At 48.6% G+C, this 16406-nt stretch overlaps 7 protein-coding genes across 7 annotated transcripts; 4 read left to right on the top strand and 3 right to left on the bottom strand.

Moving 5' to 3' along the window:
- Positions 1-848: 848 nt before the first annotated feature.
- Positions 849-2654, top strand: EDB91DRAFT_1290700 (uncharacterized protein; the record flags this gene model as incomplete). Its single annotated transcript, XM_041324843.1, has 7 exons — positions 849-1025; positions 1082-1145; positions 1202-1545; positions 1598-1774; positions 1828-2175; positions 2239-2415; positions 2470-2654. 7 exons carry the CDS (start codon positions 849-851, stop codon positions 2578-2580), a joined length of 1398 nt encoding a protein of 465 aa, XP_041176082.1. The 3' UTR covers positions 2581-2654.
- EDB91DRAFT_484850 (uncharacterized protein) lies at positions 2432-4236 on the bottom strand. The gene is made up of 3 exons (XM_041327429.1): positions 3269-4236; positions 2886-3218; positions 2432-2831 (listed from the first exon to the last, which is right to left on the bottom strand). Exons 1-3 carry the CDS (start codon positions 4097-4099, stop codon positions 2688-2690), a joined length of 1308 nt encoding a protein of 435 aa, XP_041176081.1. The 5' UTR covers positions 4100-4236; the 3' UTR covers positions 2432-2687.
- A 756-nt stretch (positions 4237-4992) lies between these two features.
- On the bottom strand, positions 4993-6705 carry EDB91DRAFT_484691 (uncharacterized protein). Its single transcript, XM_041327427.1, has 8 exons — positions 6574-6705; positions 6413-6520; positions 6232-6358; positions 5996-6187; positions 5700-5943; positions 5479-5651; positions 5306-5431; positions 4993-5221 (listed from the first exon to the last, which is right to left on the bottom strand). Exons 2-8 carry the CDS (start codon positions 6494-6496, stop codon positions 5157-5159), a joined length of 1011 nt encoding a protein of 336 aa, XP_041176080.1. The 5' UTR covers positions 6497-6520; positions 6574-6705; the 3' UTR covers positions 4993-5156.
- Positions 6706-7774: 1069 nt separating this feature from the next.
- EDB91DRAFT_1140799 (uncharacterized protein) lies at positions 7775-10039 on the top strand. Its single transcript, XM_041318978.1, has 9 exons — positions 7775-7794; positions 7830-7886; positions 7939-8150; positions 8205-8638; positions 8692-8709; positions 8768-8941; positions 8998-9087; positions 9136-9186; positions 9234-10039. Exons 2-9 carry the CDS (start codon positions 7843-7845, stop codon positions 9570-9572), a joined length of 1362 nt encoding a protein of 453 aa, XP_041176079.1. The 5' UTR covers positions 7775-7794; positions 7830-7842; the 3' UTR covers positions 9573-10039.
- A 107-nt stretch (positions 10040-10146) lies between these two features.
- Positions 10147-11955, top strand: EDB91DRAFT_1290694 (uncharacterized protein; the record flags this gene model as incomplete). The annotated part of the gene is made up of 6 exons (XM_041324842.1): positions 10147-10535; positions 10592-10812; positions 10867-10931; positions 10986-11256; positions 11318-11486; positions 11535-11955. 6 exons carry the CDS (start codon positions 10147-10149, stop codon positions 11851-11853), a joined length of 1434 nt encoding a protein of 477 aa, XP_041176078.1. The 3' UTR covers positions 11854-11955.
- Positions 11781-13825, bottom strand: EDB91DRAFT_484600 (uncharacterized protein). Its single transcript, XM_041327426.1, has 2 exons — positions 13191-13825; positions 11781-13131 (listed from the first exon to the last, which is right to left on the bottom strand). Exons 1-2 carry the CDS (start codon positions 13667-13669, stop codon positions 12057-12059), a joined length of 1554 nt encoding a protein of 517 aa, XP_041176077.1. The 5' UTR covers positions 13670-13825; the 3' UTR covers positions 11781-12056.
- Positions 13826-15027: 1202 nt separating this feature from the next.
- Positions 15028-16308, top strand: EDB91DRAFT_484565 (uncharacterized protein). Its single transcript, XM_041327425.1, has 2 exons — positions 15028-15951; positions 16008-16308. Exons 1-2 carry the CDS (start codon positions 15430-15432, stop codon positions 16134-16136), a joined length of 651 nt encoding a protein of 216 aa, XP_041176076.1. The 5' UTR covers positions 15028-15429; the 3' UTR covers positions 16137-16308.
- Positions 16309-16406: the final 98 nt, after the last annotated feature.

Below are 16406 nucleotides of genomic sequence, written 5' to 3'. Positions count from 1 at the left end.
CCCATTGTCTGTCCTCCTGTCTTCCATCCTCCCATTGTCCTCCCATTGTCCTCCCATCCTCTTGTCCTCTCATCCTCCCATTGTGTCCTCTTGTCCTCCTCTTGTCCTCCCATCCTCCCATTGTCCTCCCATCCTCCCATCCTCCCTATTCACCCCATTTTTCCATTCTCCATCTTCCCATTCCCCTGTTCACCCATTGCCAATTTTTCCCATCTTTATATTTTCGCAATTTTGCATTTTCACATTTTTCTACTTGGTGTTTTCTTTTCTCTTTTCCCCACAAAAATCCCAAAATCCCTTGTTGTCCTTCAATTTTTACTATTTATCATGTATTCACAGTTACAGTACATATATAAAATCATTGTTGTTGTGCAAAATGGAGGGCCAGTGAGCACCTGCCAATCCCATCTTGCATTTTCGCATTTTTCACATTTTTCTATTTGCTTGGTGTATCCCATTGTGGCTCAATTTTTACAAATTCCCAATTTTGGACAGTGAGCTGGTACAGTAGGGACAATGGTTTTCGGAAATTCAAACTCCGGTTGACAGAACCATGTGGGATGCTTTTTTCAGCCACCTTAGCGAAATAACCGAAAATACCGACGCCAGCTGATGCTGGCGAGGCTTACCGACGCCATGTGCGCTACGCGGAAATGCCCAAATCTTCCCACCTCCCCCCCTTGCCTTCTCCCTTACTTTTTAAGATTCTCCCTTACTTTTTAAGATTACTTTTTAAGATGTCGTCGACCACATGTGTGTGACCGGTACCGAATTCTTACATAATGAAGCTTCGAAGCATATGATAAAGATTCAGAAATCTCTGTGCCCCGTGCAAATGCTAGGTAGCCATGGTCGAATTTATCGACATCCCCCTCGAGTTATTGCCTGTAATCTTTGATTCTGTGGTGAGACCACATCATCTTACATCCTTATGTTTGGTCAATAAGTCATTCAACGAATTTGCGATCCCGAGGCTCTATCAGCGCGTGTACATCTATGCATGGCATACAGAGGCTACGTCAAAGGTGGATATTACGATGTTAATAAGTACAGTTATAGCGGTGGCTCACACCTGGAATAGATTTTTCTGCTGTTCCAGACACTTTCGAGTTGCCCTGGGCTTGCACGTTACGTTTCACGCCTTGGTGAGCCCATCAGTTAAAGACACCAACCAGCGTAACAACTAACCGGCGTTATACAGAGATAAGAGTCTTTCCCAAGGCGCTGTCTTCTTCGTCGCACAGTGACCTCCTGGATCTTTGTATACAAGGGATACGAAATTGTGTCAACCTGAGGTCGTGCGCTTGGACTCGAGATGGTTCACTGGAATCGGCGACTCTACAGGCTCTCCAGAAATGCCCCCAACTCAAAGAGCTCGAGATTAACGGACATGACAGCGGATACTATGATCCTTGGATACTTCCACAGTTCTCCAAACTGTCCAGTATATCCCTCATAATGCCGAGCGTGCGAGTTATTGAAGTTCTTCCCTCCTGGATATCTACTACAGGTTCAACCCTTCGCAACCTTAATATTGTCTGCAAGGTACGAAAAGGATGGAGCGATATGAACTCATTTTCATTGTTCCCCTTGGTAGACATCGAGTCTAATCACCGATACGTTACTGGAATCTCTAGCTCCTAACATGACTGAACTGGATCAGTTATTTCTTACCGGATGCCCAAAGGTGACGCATAGAGGCATTGCTGAACTCGTGTCAACCAATCGTAATGGCCTCACTGGTATCGGACTCGAGGGGCTTTCCCCGGCATTTGTGTGTCTGAGATCCTTCGTCCTTACTACGCGTCTGCTGATTGTATCGAGCAGGATATGACCAGGTTTAACAGCATTTGCAAGGAGTATCGGGCGTTTAGGCGTCTCAAATCAATTACCTTGGCGGTCCACGTTGAAACGCTTCTTCAGACATGGATGATTGATGTAACGGAACTGCTATCCACTGCGCCATTAGAAATATTACGAATTTATGCCACGACGACAATTTTCAAAGCGGCTATAACGGACGAATTTTGGAAAACGATTGTCACGATACATGGGTCGCGCCTCAAGCGATTTTCTATTCACCAGATGACAATCAGTCTGGATGCATTGCGTGACATATGTTCCCGGTGCTCCGTTTTAGAGCAACTCTTTGTCTTCGCCGCCAGGCATGATTTGGTACGCAGCTCACGTTCCCCTGCCTCCCTTTTGTGACTTGAGGTGTTCATCTACACCCGCCAGGATGACGTGGCACGATGTTTTGCTACTGCTCAGAACCTCCGCACGATTCATGTCTACTTCTATCATGAAGTGAATGAAATGGAGGAGCCTGGGTCTATGATGAATGATGCTCTCCGCATCGTTCGACAATGTCCTGCTACGGTGACGCAGATTGGATGCGATACAAGAGTCTGGGACGTAAGTTACATCCTCATTAGCACATTTTTTTTCGTTCTAAACTACAGCGCGAAGGTAAAACGTGAAGTGCGGATGAACGACAAGGCTGAATTATACACCGAACCCATCCTCACTAGATATGAGAATACGGACATCCCGGAGCAATTTCTCGTCATTCGAGCATGATGATGGGCGTAGATTGATGAGGCAAGAGGCGTTCACCAACACCTTTCGAATTTGAATCAGTGCAATACATATACCATACTTCAACGCAAGATGCGTGATAACGAGCGCTAAGCTTTGTCCCTCGTCCTGCCTTCACGCATTCGCGGTCCTACAGCCTTCAAAGGAGGCCTCGGACTCGAGTCAGAAGGATGGTATCTCTTCCGCTTGTCTGCCTGAACGACCATCCAACCTTCAATAATATCAGAAATATCCTGAAAAGGACGTGCTTAGACTTTGCTGCATCCACGGTAAGTTCTAATGCCTACCTGCAAGAGTGTCCGGGCATGTGGCGCAGGAGCCCAAAGATACAAACCAGTTACTGGATCGACATGAGACAGCCGGGCTTTTAGCTGTGTCAATGCTGGCAAATTTCGGGTTTTGCACAGTTTGTCGTTTGCATACAGAAGGAGGGCGTGCATGGCGCACAGGCGGTCAAAGTGAACCTCCTCCTCCAACATGGACAAACAAAGCGCGATGTCTCCGCCGGTCACGACTTTAGCAGAAAAGAGTGATCCCATGAGGCCAGCCTTGTTTACCCCTATCAGAGTGAGGGCAGAATGTCGACCAGAGGTGGAGCTTATGTGCCGCCAGTCACCGTCCTGAGAGTAAGGTCTAGCACTGCCCATTCAAAAGTGGAGAAAGACTCAACTGGTTTCCAATATTGGCGGAACACCTCCAAAGCTCTCTCACGCAATGCCTTCTCGAATCTTTTGGCTTCTGTGGGTGATTTCTTGGTCATCCTGTGTGACATCGTTCGCACAACCATTGAAATAAGTGGTGCTGACTGGACGCTTTCCACTCCAGCAGCCAGCAGACTTTCGACAATGAAACCCAAGCCTCGGACTCGGAGTTCTTCTAATCTGACATCGACAATTTCTTCAAATCCTCCCGCGAGGATCGGGGATCCGCCTGGTTGGGTGAATGAACTGCCCTCGGCGTCTGAGGGACATAAATGGTCGTGATCGCTCGGCGATAAAACGTTTTTATCAGAATCTTTAATTTCCAGGGAGGACTGTTCATCCGCCTTAGGTTGACAGCCTTCAGAGAAATCGGTTGACGAAACAATGTCCGTGCCGCACGTATCCGAGGCAACTTCAGACACCAACGTGTCCGGAGTAGGAAGGCGAGTCTCGTATATGAGAGACCAGCCCATGTCGTCACTTCGCGTTCGTGATGAGGATTCATTGACGACAGTGAAAGCCGCATCCATTGGGGTGGGTGGCGGCGCGCGAAGGAAAACAACGCCCGCCCGTAGCGGCACAGCCATCGTGTTGGCTGTGTCGTTAGGCAGAAGATTCCAAACGTTACGCGTAGTGGTGCTCGGCATGGGGAGAGTGCCAGTGGAATTCGCAAAGCACTCCATCATCCTACGTCCCCTGTTCTCCAAGTCACATGCGAGAAGGTGCCGCTGAGAGTTCTTGTCAAACTGTTCTAGAATTGGCGATGAAATATGATCTGTTAGCATGCTGGACGACCGCATAATTTAGCGCGACAGTTGAGGGTTGGAGAGATGTTGGAGGGACCATGGGCATGGGCTGCATCATGTTTTATACGTCTGTATTGTGGAGATGTGGATGAATTGGTTGTGGACCGAAACCTCATTAGTTGCCCTGTAAGGAATACAAACACGAGGTGAACTGTTAAAGCTGCCAGTGGCGGTGAGTGCGACTCAGCGAGCACACAATGCTGAAGTTTGAGTTAGGGGCGAGTCACGTTGTTATCGAAGGAAAGATCAACTCACGCCACACAACGTGAAAAAATGGTGTCCTGACTGCATTAAGGCGCACCGGCACGCCATGTACTTGACCTTCAAGTTAGACTGTGACAGAGTGAAACGAAAAAGACGCATGCTTGATCGAGGATGCATGAACATTTCGCGAATGACCCATTTAATCACGCTTACATAGGGAAGGAAGGTTCCTAGTGATGTACGAAAATTGTCGCGCCTGAACTTTGAAAGATCGAAGCGTCAGCAGCTACTGTCGTTTGTAAGGTGTCAATATTAAGCATTCAGATAGTCTCGAACCAGACCACCTTCGGTTCTTTGGTTCTGGGAAGCGCCAGCGGTGTTGTCTCCAATCCCCTGCTACAAACTGTGGCAAAAGAATATCGAATCCGGAGACTTGCCATTCCATATGTATATAGGTACGGGCGTTAGCGTTGTCTCCCTGCGAAGGTACTTCTGGTTAGTGCCTTGCATTCTTAAGAGGCGTTCAAAGCAATTTTGGAGCTTAATATGCACCAGTCAAATTCAACCAAAAATAATCGCTAGTCCGGCAGGCGAATGACGCAAGCGCAAGCACAAGAGTAAAACTCAACATTTTGACCTGGGTGGGGAGAAGAACTGTGAGCTGCCAATTTTTGAATTGGCGGTCCAGACGTTCCAATGACAATACGTCATGGGTGGTAAATCGGAAATCATTGTGCGGGATGATCAAAAATAGCGCACATTCGATCAGCTGAGGCCTGAGGGTAACATTGATAACACAAACAACGAAAGCCGGATCAAGACCTATCAAGTCGGAATACGAGAACTTTCAACCCTGGAACGCGACGCCCGTCTTCTTCGCTTCTGCAATACCACCTCCTGCGAACCCAGTGCCTGACAATTTACTGAATTAGCATGCGGTGAAACAAGACCATAGTTTTCTCTCTCGAGGGTCAAAACGTGTTGAAATACACACACCTTCTCTCTTTAATTCGATCATATCTTGATCGTTAAGTGTGTGATCACAAACGATGCACTGCTTGGCCACCCGCACCAGCTCATCGACGCATACTTTGCACACAACATGGGAACATGGTTTCATGACTTTGAACGGTTAGATCCTGCAACCGATGTCAGAGACATGGACTTACGGAACATCACCCTGTTATTGTTAAGATTGCTTTTGCAAGCTGGACAAATTGGAACTCCAGCATCCTCTGACTTAGTTTTGCCCTTGTCGCTCTCCGCGGGGGTAGAGTCTGGTGATTGCGAAGCCGACGCAGCGGGTAGCAACGTAAACTTCACAGGCACCAATGACTTCAGACTGAAGATGTCATGAGAATCAATTAACCATGAAAAATGATATACCGACGTTATTGAGTGGGGTGGATTCCCTCCGCGGCATGTTGTTTGAACCTTGACATCCTTGAGAGAGCTAGGCAAACTGCCTGAGGTGTATGTGGGAGTTAGCGAAGGCAGCCAAAAATCCGGTAGTTTGTGTCGTAATGACTCCGCTTGCTCTCGTTCGATCTGTCTTAGGGCTGCCTCCTCAGCTTCTCGGGTAAGAGCTTCAACTGTTGAAGAGTCGAAGTCAAGCTTCCGCTTCGATGATCGGGCTGAAAACAATTGAGCACGCTAGGAGAAGGAGTGAATGGACGAGATACAAACAATCTTTCGCTTCGACGCCAGACGCAGATGCAACTGACCGCAGGTTTGCAGACAATCCCAGTTGACCCTTCTCGAAGTCGCGAAGTACACGTTCCCTCGCTGCCTCTCTGGCCCTCTCTTTCTCCTCTTCATTTTCTTTCTTCAGCTGCGCAAGCCGTTCCTTCTGCCGCTTAATATCCTTTTTCTGCGTCACTGAATACTCAATGCATGAGCCTATATAGTCATTACGAACTTACATAGGTCAGTGTACGCGCACTCTTTGCAGAATAAATGACCTTGATCACATGCTATTGGCTCTCTCGCTCGTTGTAAGCACAAAGCGCATGCATCAAAATTTCGCATAGATTCATTGCCCAGGCGTTGCTGTCGCAGTTATCAGTGAAAGATTTGTATAATCTGAGCACTTAGTAAACGTACCCGTTTAGTACCATACTCCGCCTTCTGTCTCTCAGCGTATGAGAATACAGAAGATGCCGTGTTATTCTTACTGTGCTTCGTCATGGCAAGCTGAAGGTCTGGGGTTAACTGTGGTCGAATAATTCAATGCTAAGTTACTTGCAAATATTAATGCGAATTACCTAAGTGTTCTGGAGTCGGGTTACTCCGGAGTCAAGGGAACCTGGCTAGATAGTAGTACATAGACCAAGTATTGCACATTAACAGTCGACTCTTGGCATTGTGGGCCGTGGCAAGTTGGTGTTTTGTACAGCACGAGAAGTCTCATCACTTGCTCGTCACTCAATTATTATAATTACCGCCAACGAGTCATGATCTGGACTTCCTCTGATTTGGGTAGCGGAATTCGGACGGTTGCAAGCTTTTGCAAATATGCCATCGAAAAATAGCACAGAACTCCGAAGAGGTTATTATGGGCCGTGATATCGCTGTCTTCCGTTCTGGTATGTGTCTGCATTTTTCCTATCATTGATTAAGTTATGCACACTAAGTTGACAAGGACCTTGACTCAGGGACGATGCCGAAGTTTCGCTGTGGGTACCACTGAAGTCTGTACCGATCCGGACATACTTCTGATACTGGGCACTGTATGTATTTACCATATCATAGTTGTGTCTAAGTTGACTCTAACGTCCAACTCCAGTATGACATCTAGTATGTAAAGTCAGTATATGATCAGAAGTTGTTACCTGTTTACATTGCAACTACTCAACTTGGACTCGCGTTACATATATCCCTTGGACTTACCTTATCTTGCGCATTACAGGCTGCTATCCAGCCCGCTGATCGGCAACGCATAGGCGCTGCGGACATCCCAAATCATCAAACAAATACTGATGCGGTCTTCTACCATATGTCGCATCTCATAATGTTATACACCCGCTGATCGGCGCATCCAAGGAGCCATTCTGAGTCTTTCTCGTAAGTTTTTTCATGGTGCCGGTCAAGCCAGGCATCACTGTCACGTTGCGGCGTCCTGCTATCCAGCCCGCTGATCGGCCAACACGCTGCCTGCTACACCCGTTCATTAGCCATGACCATTTCATTCCAAGCTACCAAGCAAATACTGATAGTCATAATAATTTTGTGACCCGATGATCGTGTCATGGTATGTCACACCGGGTCTGAGCAAGATGACTTCTGTTGACTTGGTTCCGGGCGATCCGGACTCAAATATTGTCAGTGCTAGCCAGCCTATCGTATCCATCGGCGTACGGTTGTTCCTCGGGTGGCGACCTCTCCGCGGCGACCCACTCTCACCGCCGAAGACAACTTTTTCCGGAACGCAGTTTCCGGCTGGTTGCCCCAAAATCTTGTGTCATGTTGAGCTGGCTATAAAATGTAGCCACAATGCACCCATCCTATAGTTTTTTCTTCCCAACCTATAATCAATGTCGTTCTCATCAGGCACTCCCAAATTTCGCATAGCAATCTGGTGAGTCAGATAGCCTTTCATGAACGTGACGCAGACTGAATTTCTTGTGCAGTGGTGCAGGGATAGGAGGGCTTGTCCTCGCTGTCACCATTGGAAAGTTTGCAGGTCACGATATCCACATCGACTTATACGAAGCGTATGACGCCATTGCGACCGCTGGGGCTGGGATTTCAGTCTCGCCGCGCACATCGGAGCTCATGAAAGAACTCGGCATGTACGAAGAGGTCTCCCGTGCTTCGACTAAGTTCCCTTCCTCCAGTCGTGGTTTGTTAATCAAGTTTTTTTTTCAACCGTGTGTAACTTGATTCGTACCGACAGGGCCAAAATTCAGGATATCTAATATCCCACAGGGTGGTTTCGAGTGGTTCCAGCAGGAATTCGAACACACCCCAATGAATATACACCGCCAGAATTTTGCCGACATTCTGAAGCAGTACCTCCCTTCGTCATGCAGGCTTCACTTTAATAAACGCCTCACTCGATATGACAAGCAGTTGTCAGGATCACTTATCCTTCACTTCGCTGATGACAGCACTGCAACTACGGATGTGTTAATAGGGGCAGATGGCATCCGCTCCTCAGTGCGGAAGACGCTCTTCAACACATTAGACCGAGACATTGTGGACCCAAGTAAGATAGGACGCTACATAGATCCAGTTTGGACCGGAACGCTTGTCTATCGCACCGTCATTCCGATGGAGAAGATCTTACAGGTGGACCCGAATAACATAGCCTTGAAGGATTTCATCTTAGTAAGTCTTCAGAGAAGCGGTCATGATCGTTGGGAATGATTGTCATTTCGCAGTTCTGCGGGAAGAGAAAGGTAGAGTGTTGCGATCAATAATCTGCTTGCTGATGAATTTGTCATCGTAACTTCATAGCACGTCATCTCGTATCCTGTTTCAGAAGGAACACTGTTCAATGTCGCAGCATTCGTTGCTGCTGAACAGAAACCTGACACACATTTCGAGGGCCGTTGGGTTTCAGATGTGTCCAATGAAGAGGTTCAAGAACTATATCAAGACTTCGAACCCGCCGTTAGAAACATGTTGAAAGTAAGTATTGGGCTGGGTCGCTCATGCCCCCCTCGACCGACGACATTTCTTCACAGTGTTCCGAAAACCCCTCAAGATGGGCGCTTCATGTATTAAATGAATTGCCGCTATTCACCTACGGCAGAGTTGCCCTGATAGGTGATGCGGTACGCTTCTCCTTACTGACTGGAAGATATTTTGACGAAATCATGTAGTGCCATGCCATGGAACCCCACTTTGGCGCCGGAGCTGGTCAGGCAATGGAGGTAAGCCCGATCATTCGCCAGACTATATAATCTCATCTTGTACGAAGGATGCATTTGTGCTTGGCCGCCTTCTTGCCCACCCACTCACAACGTTGGATAGCGTGCCCGCTGCGCTGAAAGTATACCAGGACGTTCGCCTCCCACTCGTTCAATCCTTAGCCCGTGAATCGGAACGTACAGGACGTTTGTACCACCTTGACTCGCTGAGTACAGATCAAGGAAATGAACGAGAAGAGTTGGAAATTCAAAGGGGGAAGATCTTAAGCCAGTGGAAGTGGGAAGGCGAGGGTAGTGCTGTTTCTCAATGGTTGGAGGCAGAAAGGAAACTTCAGGACATCGCAGGTCTGAAGAATGGTGCAGACGATGCGTCACTGTTGAAGTTGTAGCCCTGCGCCCTGAACCTCTTTGCGCGACTATTAGTATGCGTACGATGCATATGGACGTTACTGCCTACGTGCTACATCTTTGTAATGCGAGAATAGTACTGTACTCTACCGTCTGTGCATCTAAGCTTGCATGTCATTTATTCAAATTCATCGTACGAACGAGCACTCAGCAGTCTATCCTCGATCTATCCTGGCATTCATCCTTTATTGATCAGTCACCATGATCATTGATTCCCAGTGAGACGGTCCGGGTATGGGAGATATCTTGTACTTGCATCATATCCGCTGGTTCTTGCGATGAAATTCTTGCACACCCAGACAGCTTGTTTACGAGGACGCCGAGCCCAGATGCTTGAACAAAGTGTACGATGAGTCATTGATGACGGCCTGGGAGTGGCAATTTTTTAGTCTGGTCTCCAGCGTACTCTGCTCCATAGAAGGTTGCCTGACGTTACGTTGCATACCCATCACTGGCCACTTTTGTAATTAGAGGGGTGTGATTTTTCTGAACTAAGTGGTTTTGATTTAGACCTGACTTTGACCTGGCCCCAATTGTCTTCACGATCTTACATTCATGAATGTCTTTTCTGCGCAGTCACACAAGACACAGCTGATTCTAGCAGCTGCATCAGCATCTTTACTGACTTCGGGTCTATTTACTGCATATAATGCCTATAGTCGACGCGAACGGAGACGCAACCTCGACCAAGACATCCTCAGGTCAATAGCAGACCAGGATGACAGCTCTAAACAGCGCTTGACACCAAACTACGACGAGCCATTGGATGAACAATTTCTCCGCATCAGTGCTGATGGGTATGACGAAGAGCTGATTAGAGAGCAGCTCGCGCGGTGTTATGCGTTCTTCGGGGATGAGGGCATGTCACGCGTTCGGGGAAAATCTGTTGTAGTTGTTGGCTGCGGTGGTGTTGGTAGCTGGGCAGCAGTCATGCTTGTCAGGTCGTACGTGACTATTACCGTCTAATATCCTGTTGTCGTGCTTCATGAATTACGTGCAGAGGCGTGTCGAAGATCCGACTGGTGGACTTTGACAATGTGACACTTTCCTCGTTGAACAGACATGCCACGGCGGTGCGAGCGGATGTAGGAACACCGAAGGTGGGATGCATCGAGCGGACGCTCAAGCAGATCTCCACATGGGTGGAAGTGGACAGCCAGGTTGAGGTTTGGAGGAAGGAAGATGGAGGGAGGCTGCTGGAGGGAGCGGACTGGGTTATCGGTATGTCTCATGCGCCCCTCGATCTCGTTCACCTTTCGTTAGCTCGTTATAAAGATGCAATAGACAATATTACCACAAAAGTCGACTTGCTGAAGTATTGCCATGAGCACAATATCAAAGTTTGTCCGTGTCACTGACTGCTATCCAATCGTACTAAGCTCATACTTCTGTAGGTGTTCTCGTCTATGGGCGCTGGTGCAAAGGCAGACCCCACACGAATTCAGATTAGTGATATATCATACACCATGTACGACCCTCTCGCACGCTCTGTTCGGCGCAGGTTACGGCTGCAGGGTGTATCCTCGGGGATTCCTGTCGTTTATTCTACGGAAGTCCCGGGAGATGTAAAACTACTTCCCCTTCCAGAGGAAGAGTTCCAGAAAGGTGACGTCAAAGAACTTGGAGTATTAGATGATTTCAGGGTGCGAATATTACCAGTCCTCGGTCTGTCCTTTGTTCTTTGCAAACTGGCGTCCTGATGTCTTACTGTTCTTGCACGGGGTAGGCCCATTACCATCGCTTTTTGGGCTGCACATCGCAACTTACATCCTCTGCGAGATGGCTGGAAAACCGATCCTGAACCCTCTGCCCATAAAGAACCGCAAGAAGCTCTACGAGCGCCTCCTTCGTGATCTCCTGCATCGTGAATCGAAGTTCGTCGGGGAGCCGATCAAGTGAGTTTACATTTGACATCTTCTGACACCGCCTTACACTTCATGCAGTAAATTACCCATTGACGAAGACGATGTCGCGCTGATATTTGAGGACCTGCATCTTGGTCGCTCGGTTGTGCCTCCTCATGCCGTCCCTGCACACCCGACACTTCTACGGTGGGATCCAGCCAAGCCACTCACTCCAGAGAATTGCGTGGTATTTGAATCTACCGATGCAGAGAAGCACGTTAGAGAATGCTTGACACCGCGGACCGAAGAAGCGCATCCAAGGAAAACCCCGAGAGATGTGTGGGGAGATGAAGTGCATGCTGTTGTAGAACGTCATGCAGGAGACGTGGTAAAATACAGAACGTGGGTGGGGCTATAACGAGAGCCTTAGCTAGCACGCACGGGTCATCTGGACAACTATTAGAGATCGAGTATATATCGATCATATCAGTTGCATATCAGAAAGCAAATTACGGATGCATAAATATCTAATAGGTTATACTGTAACGATACAAGCTTCCTTTTACTTCACGACCTTCTTATAACACTTCTCAATTCCCATCTCGTACTTTGTCCGAGGCCCTACGTGACATAAATGAGGGTGCGTCTTTGAGAGTTAACTATACACAGAGTTATAAAAGCGCCAACAAGTAGCCCCGTGACGATACAGGTTGCGGTCTCGGCCAGCGAATGAGGACGGCGCTTTGGGTGTCGCTGCGGTTCTTCATGCGGAGGTTCTGGTTCTGGTGTAGGCTGAGTCTCCGTTGCAAAGTGCTGTTGTTCTTGGTGAATGACAATTGTGGGGGCAAAAATGAGGGTCGGTGTCTTCGACCGATTGCTATCCGGACTCTCAGAGGCTGGTATAGCTGCAACAGCCTGATCAACCTGTGAAACTGACGCCGCTGGCGGGGCGGGAACTGTTGGTGGCGCCAAGACGAGAGCGGTTTCGGACATCGAGCATTCGATGATAGACGCAGGGGGGGAGGGAGGCAGAACGACTGCCCATCCTTCGACCTCGGCTTCCATGTCGTTCCTTGGATCGACTGATGAAGCAACTTCGGCTTCCTCGTAATCCTGTACGACACGCTCGAGTTCGGAGACCACTCCTTGCAATCTCCGGACTTCTTCGAACGCTTCCCCCTTTTGCTTCGCTCGAACTTCCTCGCCAACTGCTTGGACGAGGGAGCGAATGACATCCCACATCTCGACATGGTCTCGTGACCACCACTGAGCTGGCCATTGCGCAATTATGAACGCAAGACTGCAAGCAGTCTCAGTCGCTTCGGTGAAATCGGCGACGACAACGCTATGGAACCAGGGACGCAGAAATGCCATTGCCAAGCGGACAGAACTTCCGGTTGCATCGCGAAGACGATGCTCAGTTGGAAGGTGCAAGAACTGATCTGACATGTCTTGGCAGAACTGGCGGAAACTGGGCTTGCGATCCATAGTATCCCATGATAGGATATCAAACTGTGAAGAAGACGCCCTCTTGTCGACGAGAGTGTCTTGGCGGAGGAAGTATGATGGGAGTTTGTCCATGATGTTCAGGAGGGGGACTGAGGCTAGAACAGCCGAACTGGGGATAGATCCATGAACAAGAACGTCTTGCGACTCCAGGGCGAATCTGTACCACTTCCAATAGTCCAGATGCCTTCTACATCACGAAGTCAGCTTATCAGAGCAATCAGGAGTCCGATCAAAAAAAACACTGACTCATTGGGCGAGCCCTTTCTTAGTAGCTCTAGGGCGGTTGCAGCTCGACCGGCGAGCTGGCGTGCATCAATAATGGCGATTTCAATATCGTGCTTGAGACCAACCCGATATCTACGGGTGGCCTCCCAAATAGCCCAGGCAAAGCTGAACGTAGTTGAGATATAAGGAGACATGTGTCTCTGCGTCCAGTCCATGTGCTGAGCAACATCCGCGTAACTGCTCGTTGAAGCTACTGACTGGCCTGTAAAGGGCTGTCGAAGCCGTTCTGCGGCCTCTCTAAATTGCTCGTTGTACTTCTGGCCAACGAAGTAGGGCTCAGTGGTATCAAAGAATGGGGAGCGTTGCTTCGGAGTGTATACACGAAACAAAAAATGGTTGTCCTGGATAAGGCGATCGAAAGTGTGATCAGAGCCATACCCGTATTGAGGTAACGGACCACCCGAAATTGGGCTCTGAGGTGAGGTTGGAACGACGGTCATCGTATGTAACGTCGAGGGGCCAGAGGATAGGGATCAACTTTGGCTGAGAAGACTCTTTTCTAGAAATCGGACTCATCCTCGTGTTCTCCAGCCCTATCGATCGATGCGGGTCATTTGAACATGAAGACAAACACATGGACTCAACGAGGCTTTAATTGCACCGATCTGAAATAGAACGAAAAGGCCCCACCCACCAGCAAAGTGGGGCAGCTCCTCCTCGATGAGCTTTTCGCTCACTAGAACAGCCACGCGTGAGTCGGCGTTCGTTGATGAACTTGACCAGGGCGAACAATATTGGCAGTATGTGTCGACCACTGATTTCGCTCGATGAGATACCATAAAGGCTTATTTAAATAAAGAGGCTCAGATGTTGAGAGGACTGAGTATTCTTGAATGTAGAATGAGCCGCCGCATCGATATCTGTATTCCGTCTGATAAGTATCGCAGGTCAAGTCAACGCCGAACGGCTCGAGCGTCGAGCATAACAAAAGTTCTAACACCGAAATTTAGCGAGCCGCTGAACTTCAATTCCTAAAACGATCGAGTAAGTAAGTTCGGCTTCGCCATGCATTTCCAACGTTTGACCGGAAGGCTCAACGAGGATTCTTCGTTTCTTTGCACAGCACCTGCAACACGCCTCTTCCGGCTTCCGGCTTACTTGGTAAAATGCTTGGCGACATGGAAAGTTCCTGCACGATTCGATGCGATATCGCCTTCAGGCTGCATCTCGGAGAAGACTCAGATCATTATGATGAAATCACCAGCTGATGCTAGAATCTTGCTTGTCGCTGCCCCCTTATCTGATATCCCAATTGAAGATTGATTTACGATTATCTTTAAGCTTTAATCTGAGCTTGTGGGGACCACGCACCGGCCTCAAGGGCCAAGTGAACGCCTCTCTCGAAGTTGTGCGTCCGACAGCAAGCCGACGTTCCTAACGGTGGCAATGCATACCCGTCCTCCTTGGAAAGCTCTTATTTGTCCAAAGGTGAGTCTTCAACAGTATCAGTGCCAACGGAAATTGCAAGAGTTACGCTCAACAGGCAATCATCCGTCTTGCCTTAGTAATCTTGTTATCTTGGCCGTTCACTTGTCCACCTTGCACGCTGAACATGCGACCCCACGTCGGGAGCCTGGCACCCAATAGGGGATCTGCAATTGGTCGATCTTCATGGCTAACAATGGTGGCGTTTATGCGGCACTCGTACACTCGTCTTTCAATGCAAATCTTTTCCACAGTTCTCCGTTTCTGACGGATCGTGAGTTAACTACTACCAACAATGATTAGCAGTTGTCCGGCGTCCGGACCATTTCATCTCGGCGGCCAAGAACGTTTGTCTCAAAGTGGCCTGCGTCTGCGACGAAAGTTAGGAAAGTACAAACACTGACGGAGATACGCTATTGGCACAACTCTATTACCGCTTATCCCAGGACGAGTATAGTGGCCCGGCGAACCTGTGTTTGATTATGCGCTTGGCAGCTCATCAGAAACTGCAGTTTCGATGCTTTCTACCGAGGTCGGCGCTGTTTTGCGATTGAATGATATGATAAACTACACTTCACTATAGCCGCTTCAATTCCGCCACAAGATAGCAATACATACTTTTCTGATCATTCTCAACGTTCCCAGATGCTATTAACCCCCTATATTTTTCAGATCAAAAGACGCTCTCAGGACCGGTCATTCCACGTATGCTATCCGGTATATAAAGGCAAGTTCCACGGAATTTCATGTTGAGCGTCCCATAGATTGTCCAGTCATGTCTTCGCTGCGTCACCAAGTTGCCACTGCGCTACGACACACCTGGTGTGGAAGAGCCGCACAGTCCTTACCTGCGCGACTGTCCTCGACAATGTCAGCTACAGTAACCGCACAAGAATACGAGGCACTCACTATTCCTCCAATCTTTGACATTTTTGACGCCCCAGTGCGCCTGGGGGAGTCTTCCGCACTTGTTGAACGAACCGCTAGTACCATTCGCGTCGTTGCACTCGAACGCAACGGTGAAAAATCGAAAAATGCCGGTAGAAACATCACCGGAACTTACCATTTCTCCTCACTACCTCCCCCCATCGTATTCGATGGGCCTGCTCGCCCGGCACATTTATTGCCGCGAGCCCTTGAAAATCGTCGCAAAATGCGGCAACGCCTATCTCCCTCGCCTAACAGACAGGCGCATACCCCCTCTTCCTCCTTTACATCTCCCTCAGAGCCTGTGTATGAAATATTTGATGGACCTTCGCGGATAACCCGCTACAAATACCCGACGTCGTCCTCAGAGGTATTTGAGACCATTCTTTCTGAGACTCTCACTGGCTCACGCATAGCGTCCCTTAGTCTTCATCACGGTCATATGTTTGCCTGGCTCTGGGTATCTCTGGAGCCTTTGGCTGGCTGGCGATGCAGGACCAGCTGGATCACCAGCAGCAATCGGGACATCTTCATGATCGGGTACAAAACTCGTAGTCCTCGGAATCATCCATCATTCTCTTGGCCGTATTTAGCCTCGAAACAAGCATCGTTTCGAGCTAAGATCTGCGTATAGATCGAGCTACGAATAGCGCGAGCCCGACCTTGATAGATAGCGTGGGTTCGCAGCTCAGACTGTTGCCTCGAGCTCAGTCATGCGGCGTTCAGACATACAGCCATACGTCTTGTCAGGTGCTCTTATCTTTGGGTTTCGGATCCTTTATCGTGTCCTATGCTTTTAAAATGGGACATTCAGAGGTCATGGAC

This window comes from Suillus paluster (assembly GCF_016628075.1).
Source record: "Suillus paluster strain FC165 chromosome Unknown EDB91scaffold_35, whole genome shotgun sequence".
Lineage (NCBI taxonomy): Eukaryota > Fungi > Basidiomycota > Agaricomycetes > Boletales > Suillaceae > Suillus > Suillus paluster.
This window is presented reverse-complemented; position numbering and strand designations above follow the sequence as displayed.

What these genes read in the sequence shown, in the direction of transcription:
- EDB91DRAFT_484850 (XM_041327429.1), bottom strand. Translation starts at nt 4,099, where the DNA reads ATGCGGTCGTCCAGCATGCTAACAGATCATATTTCATCGCCAATTCTA. An exon ending in TCCGCCAATATTGGAAACCA is followed by an intron (nt 3,219 to 3,268) that starts GTTGAGTCTTTC and finishes CCTTACTCTCAG; the next exon opens with GACGGTGACTGGCGGCACAT. An exon ending in ATGCCCGGACACTCTTGCAG is followed by an intron (nt 2,832 to 2,885) that starts GTAGGCATTAGA and finishes CGTCCTTTTCAG; the next exon opens with GATATTTCTGATATTATTGA.
- EDB91DRAFT_484691 (XM_041327427.1), bottom strand. Translation starts at nt 6,496, where the DNA reads ATGACGAAGCACAGTAAGAATAACACGGCATCTTCTGTATTCTCATAC. An exon ending in TGGCGTCGAAGCGAAAGATT is followed by an intron (nt 5,944 to 5,995) that starts GTTTGTATCTCG and finishes AATTGTTTTCAG; the next exon opens with CCCGATCATCGAAGCGGAAG. An exon ending in GATCGAATTAAAGAGAGAAG is followed by an intron (nt 5,222 to 5,305) that starts GTGTGTGTATTT and finishes GTAAATTGTCAG; the next exon opens with GCACTGGGTTCGCAGGAGGT.
- EDB91DRAFT_1140799 (XM_041318978.1), top strand. Translation starts at nt 7,843, where the DNA reads ATGTCGTTCTCATCAGGCACTCCCAAATTTCGCATAGCAATCTG. An exon ending in GTTCCCTTCCTCCAGTCGTG is followed by an intron (nt 8,151 to 8,204) that starts GTTTGTTAATCA and finishes TCGTACCGACAG; the next exon opens with GGCCAAAATTCAGGATATCT. An exon ending in TTGCCCTGATAGGTGATGCG is followed by an intron (nt 9,088 to 9,135) that starts GTACGCTTCTCC and finishes GAAATCATGTAG; the next exon opens with TGCCATGCCATGGAACCCCA.
- EDB91DRAFT_484600 (XM_041327426.1), bottom strand. Translation starts at nt 13,669, where the DNA reads ATGACCGTCGTTCCAACCTCACCTCAGAGCCCAATTTCGGGTGGTCCG. An exon ending in AGAAAGGGCTCGCCCAATGA is followed by an intron (nt 13,132 to 13,190) that starts GTCAGTGTTTTT and finishes TTCGTGATGTAG; the next exon opens with AAGGCATCTGGACTATTGGA.
- EDB91DRAFT_484565 (XM_041327425.1), top strand. Translation starts at nt 15,430, where the DNA reads ATGTCTTCGCTGCGTCACCAAGTTGCCACTGCGCTACGACACACCTGG. An exon ending in ACCCGACGTCGTCCTCAGAG is followed by an intron (nt 15,952 to 16,007) that starts GTATTTGAGACC and finishes AGCGTCCCTTAG; the next exon opens with TCTTCATCACGGTCATATGT.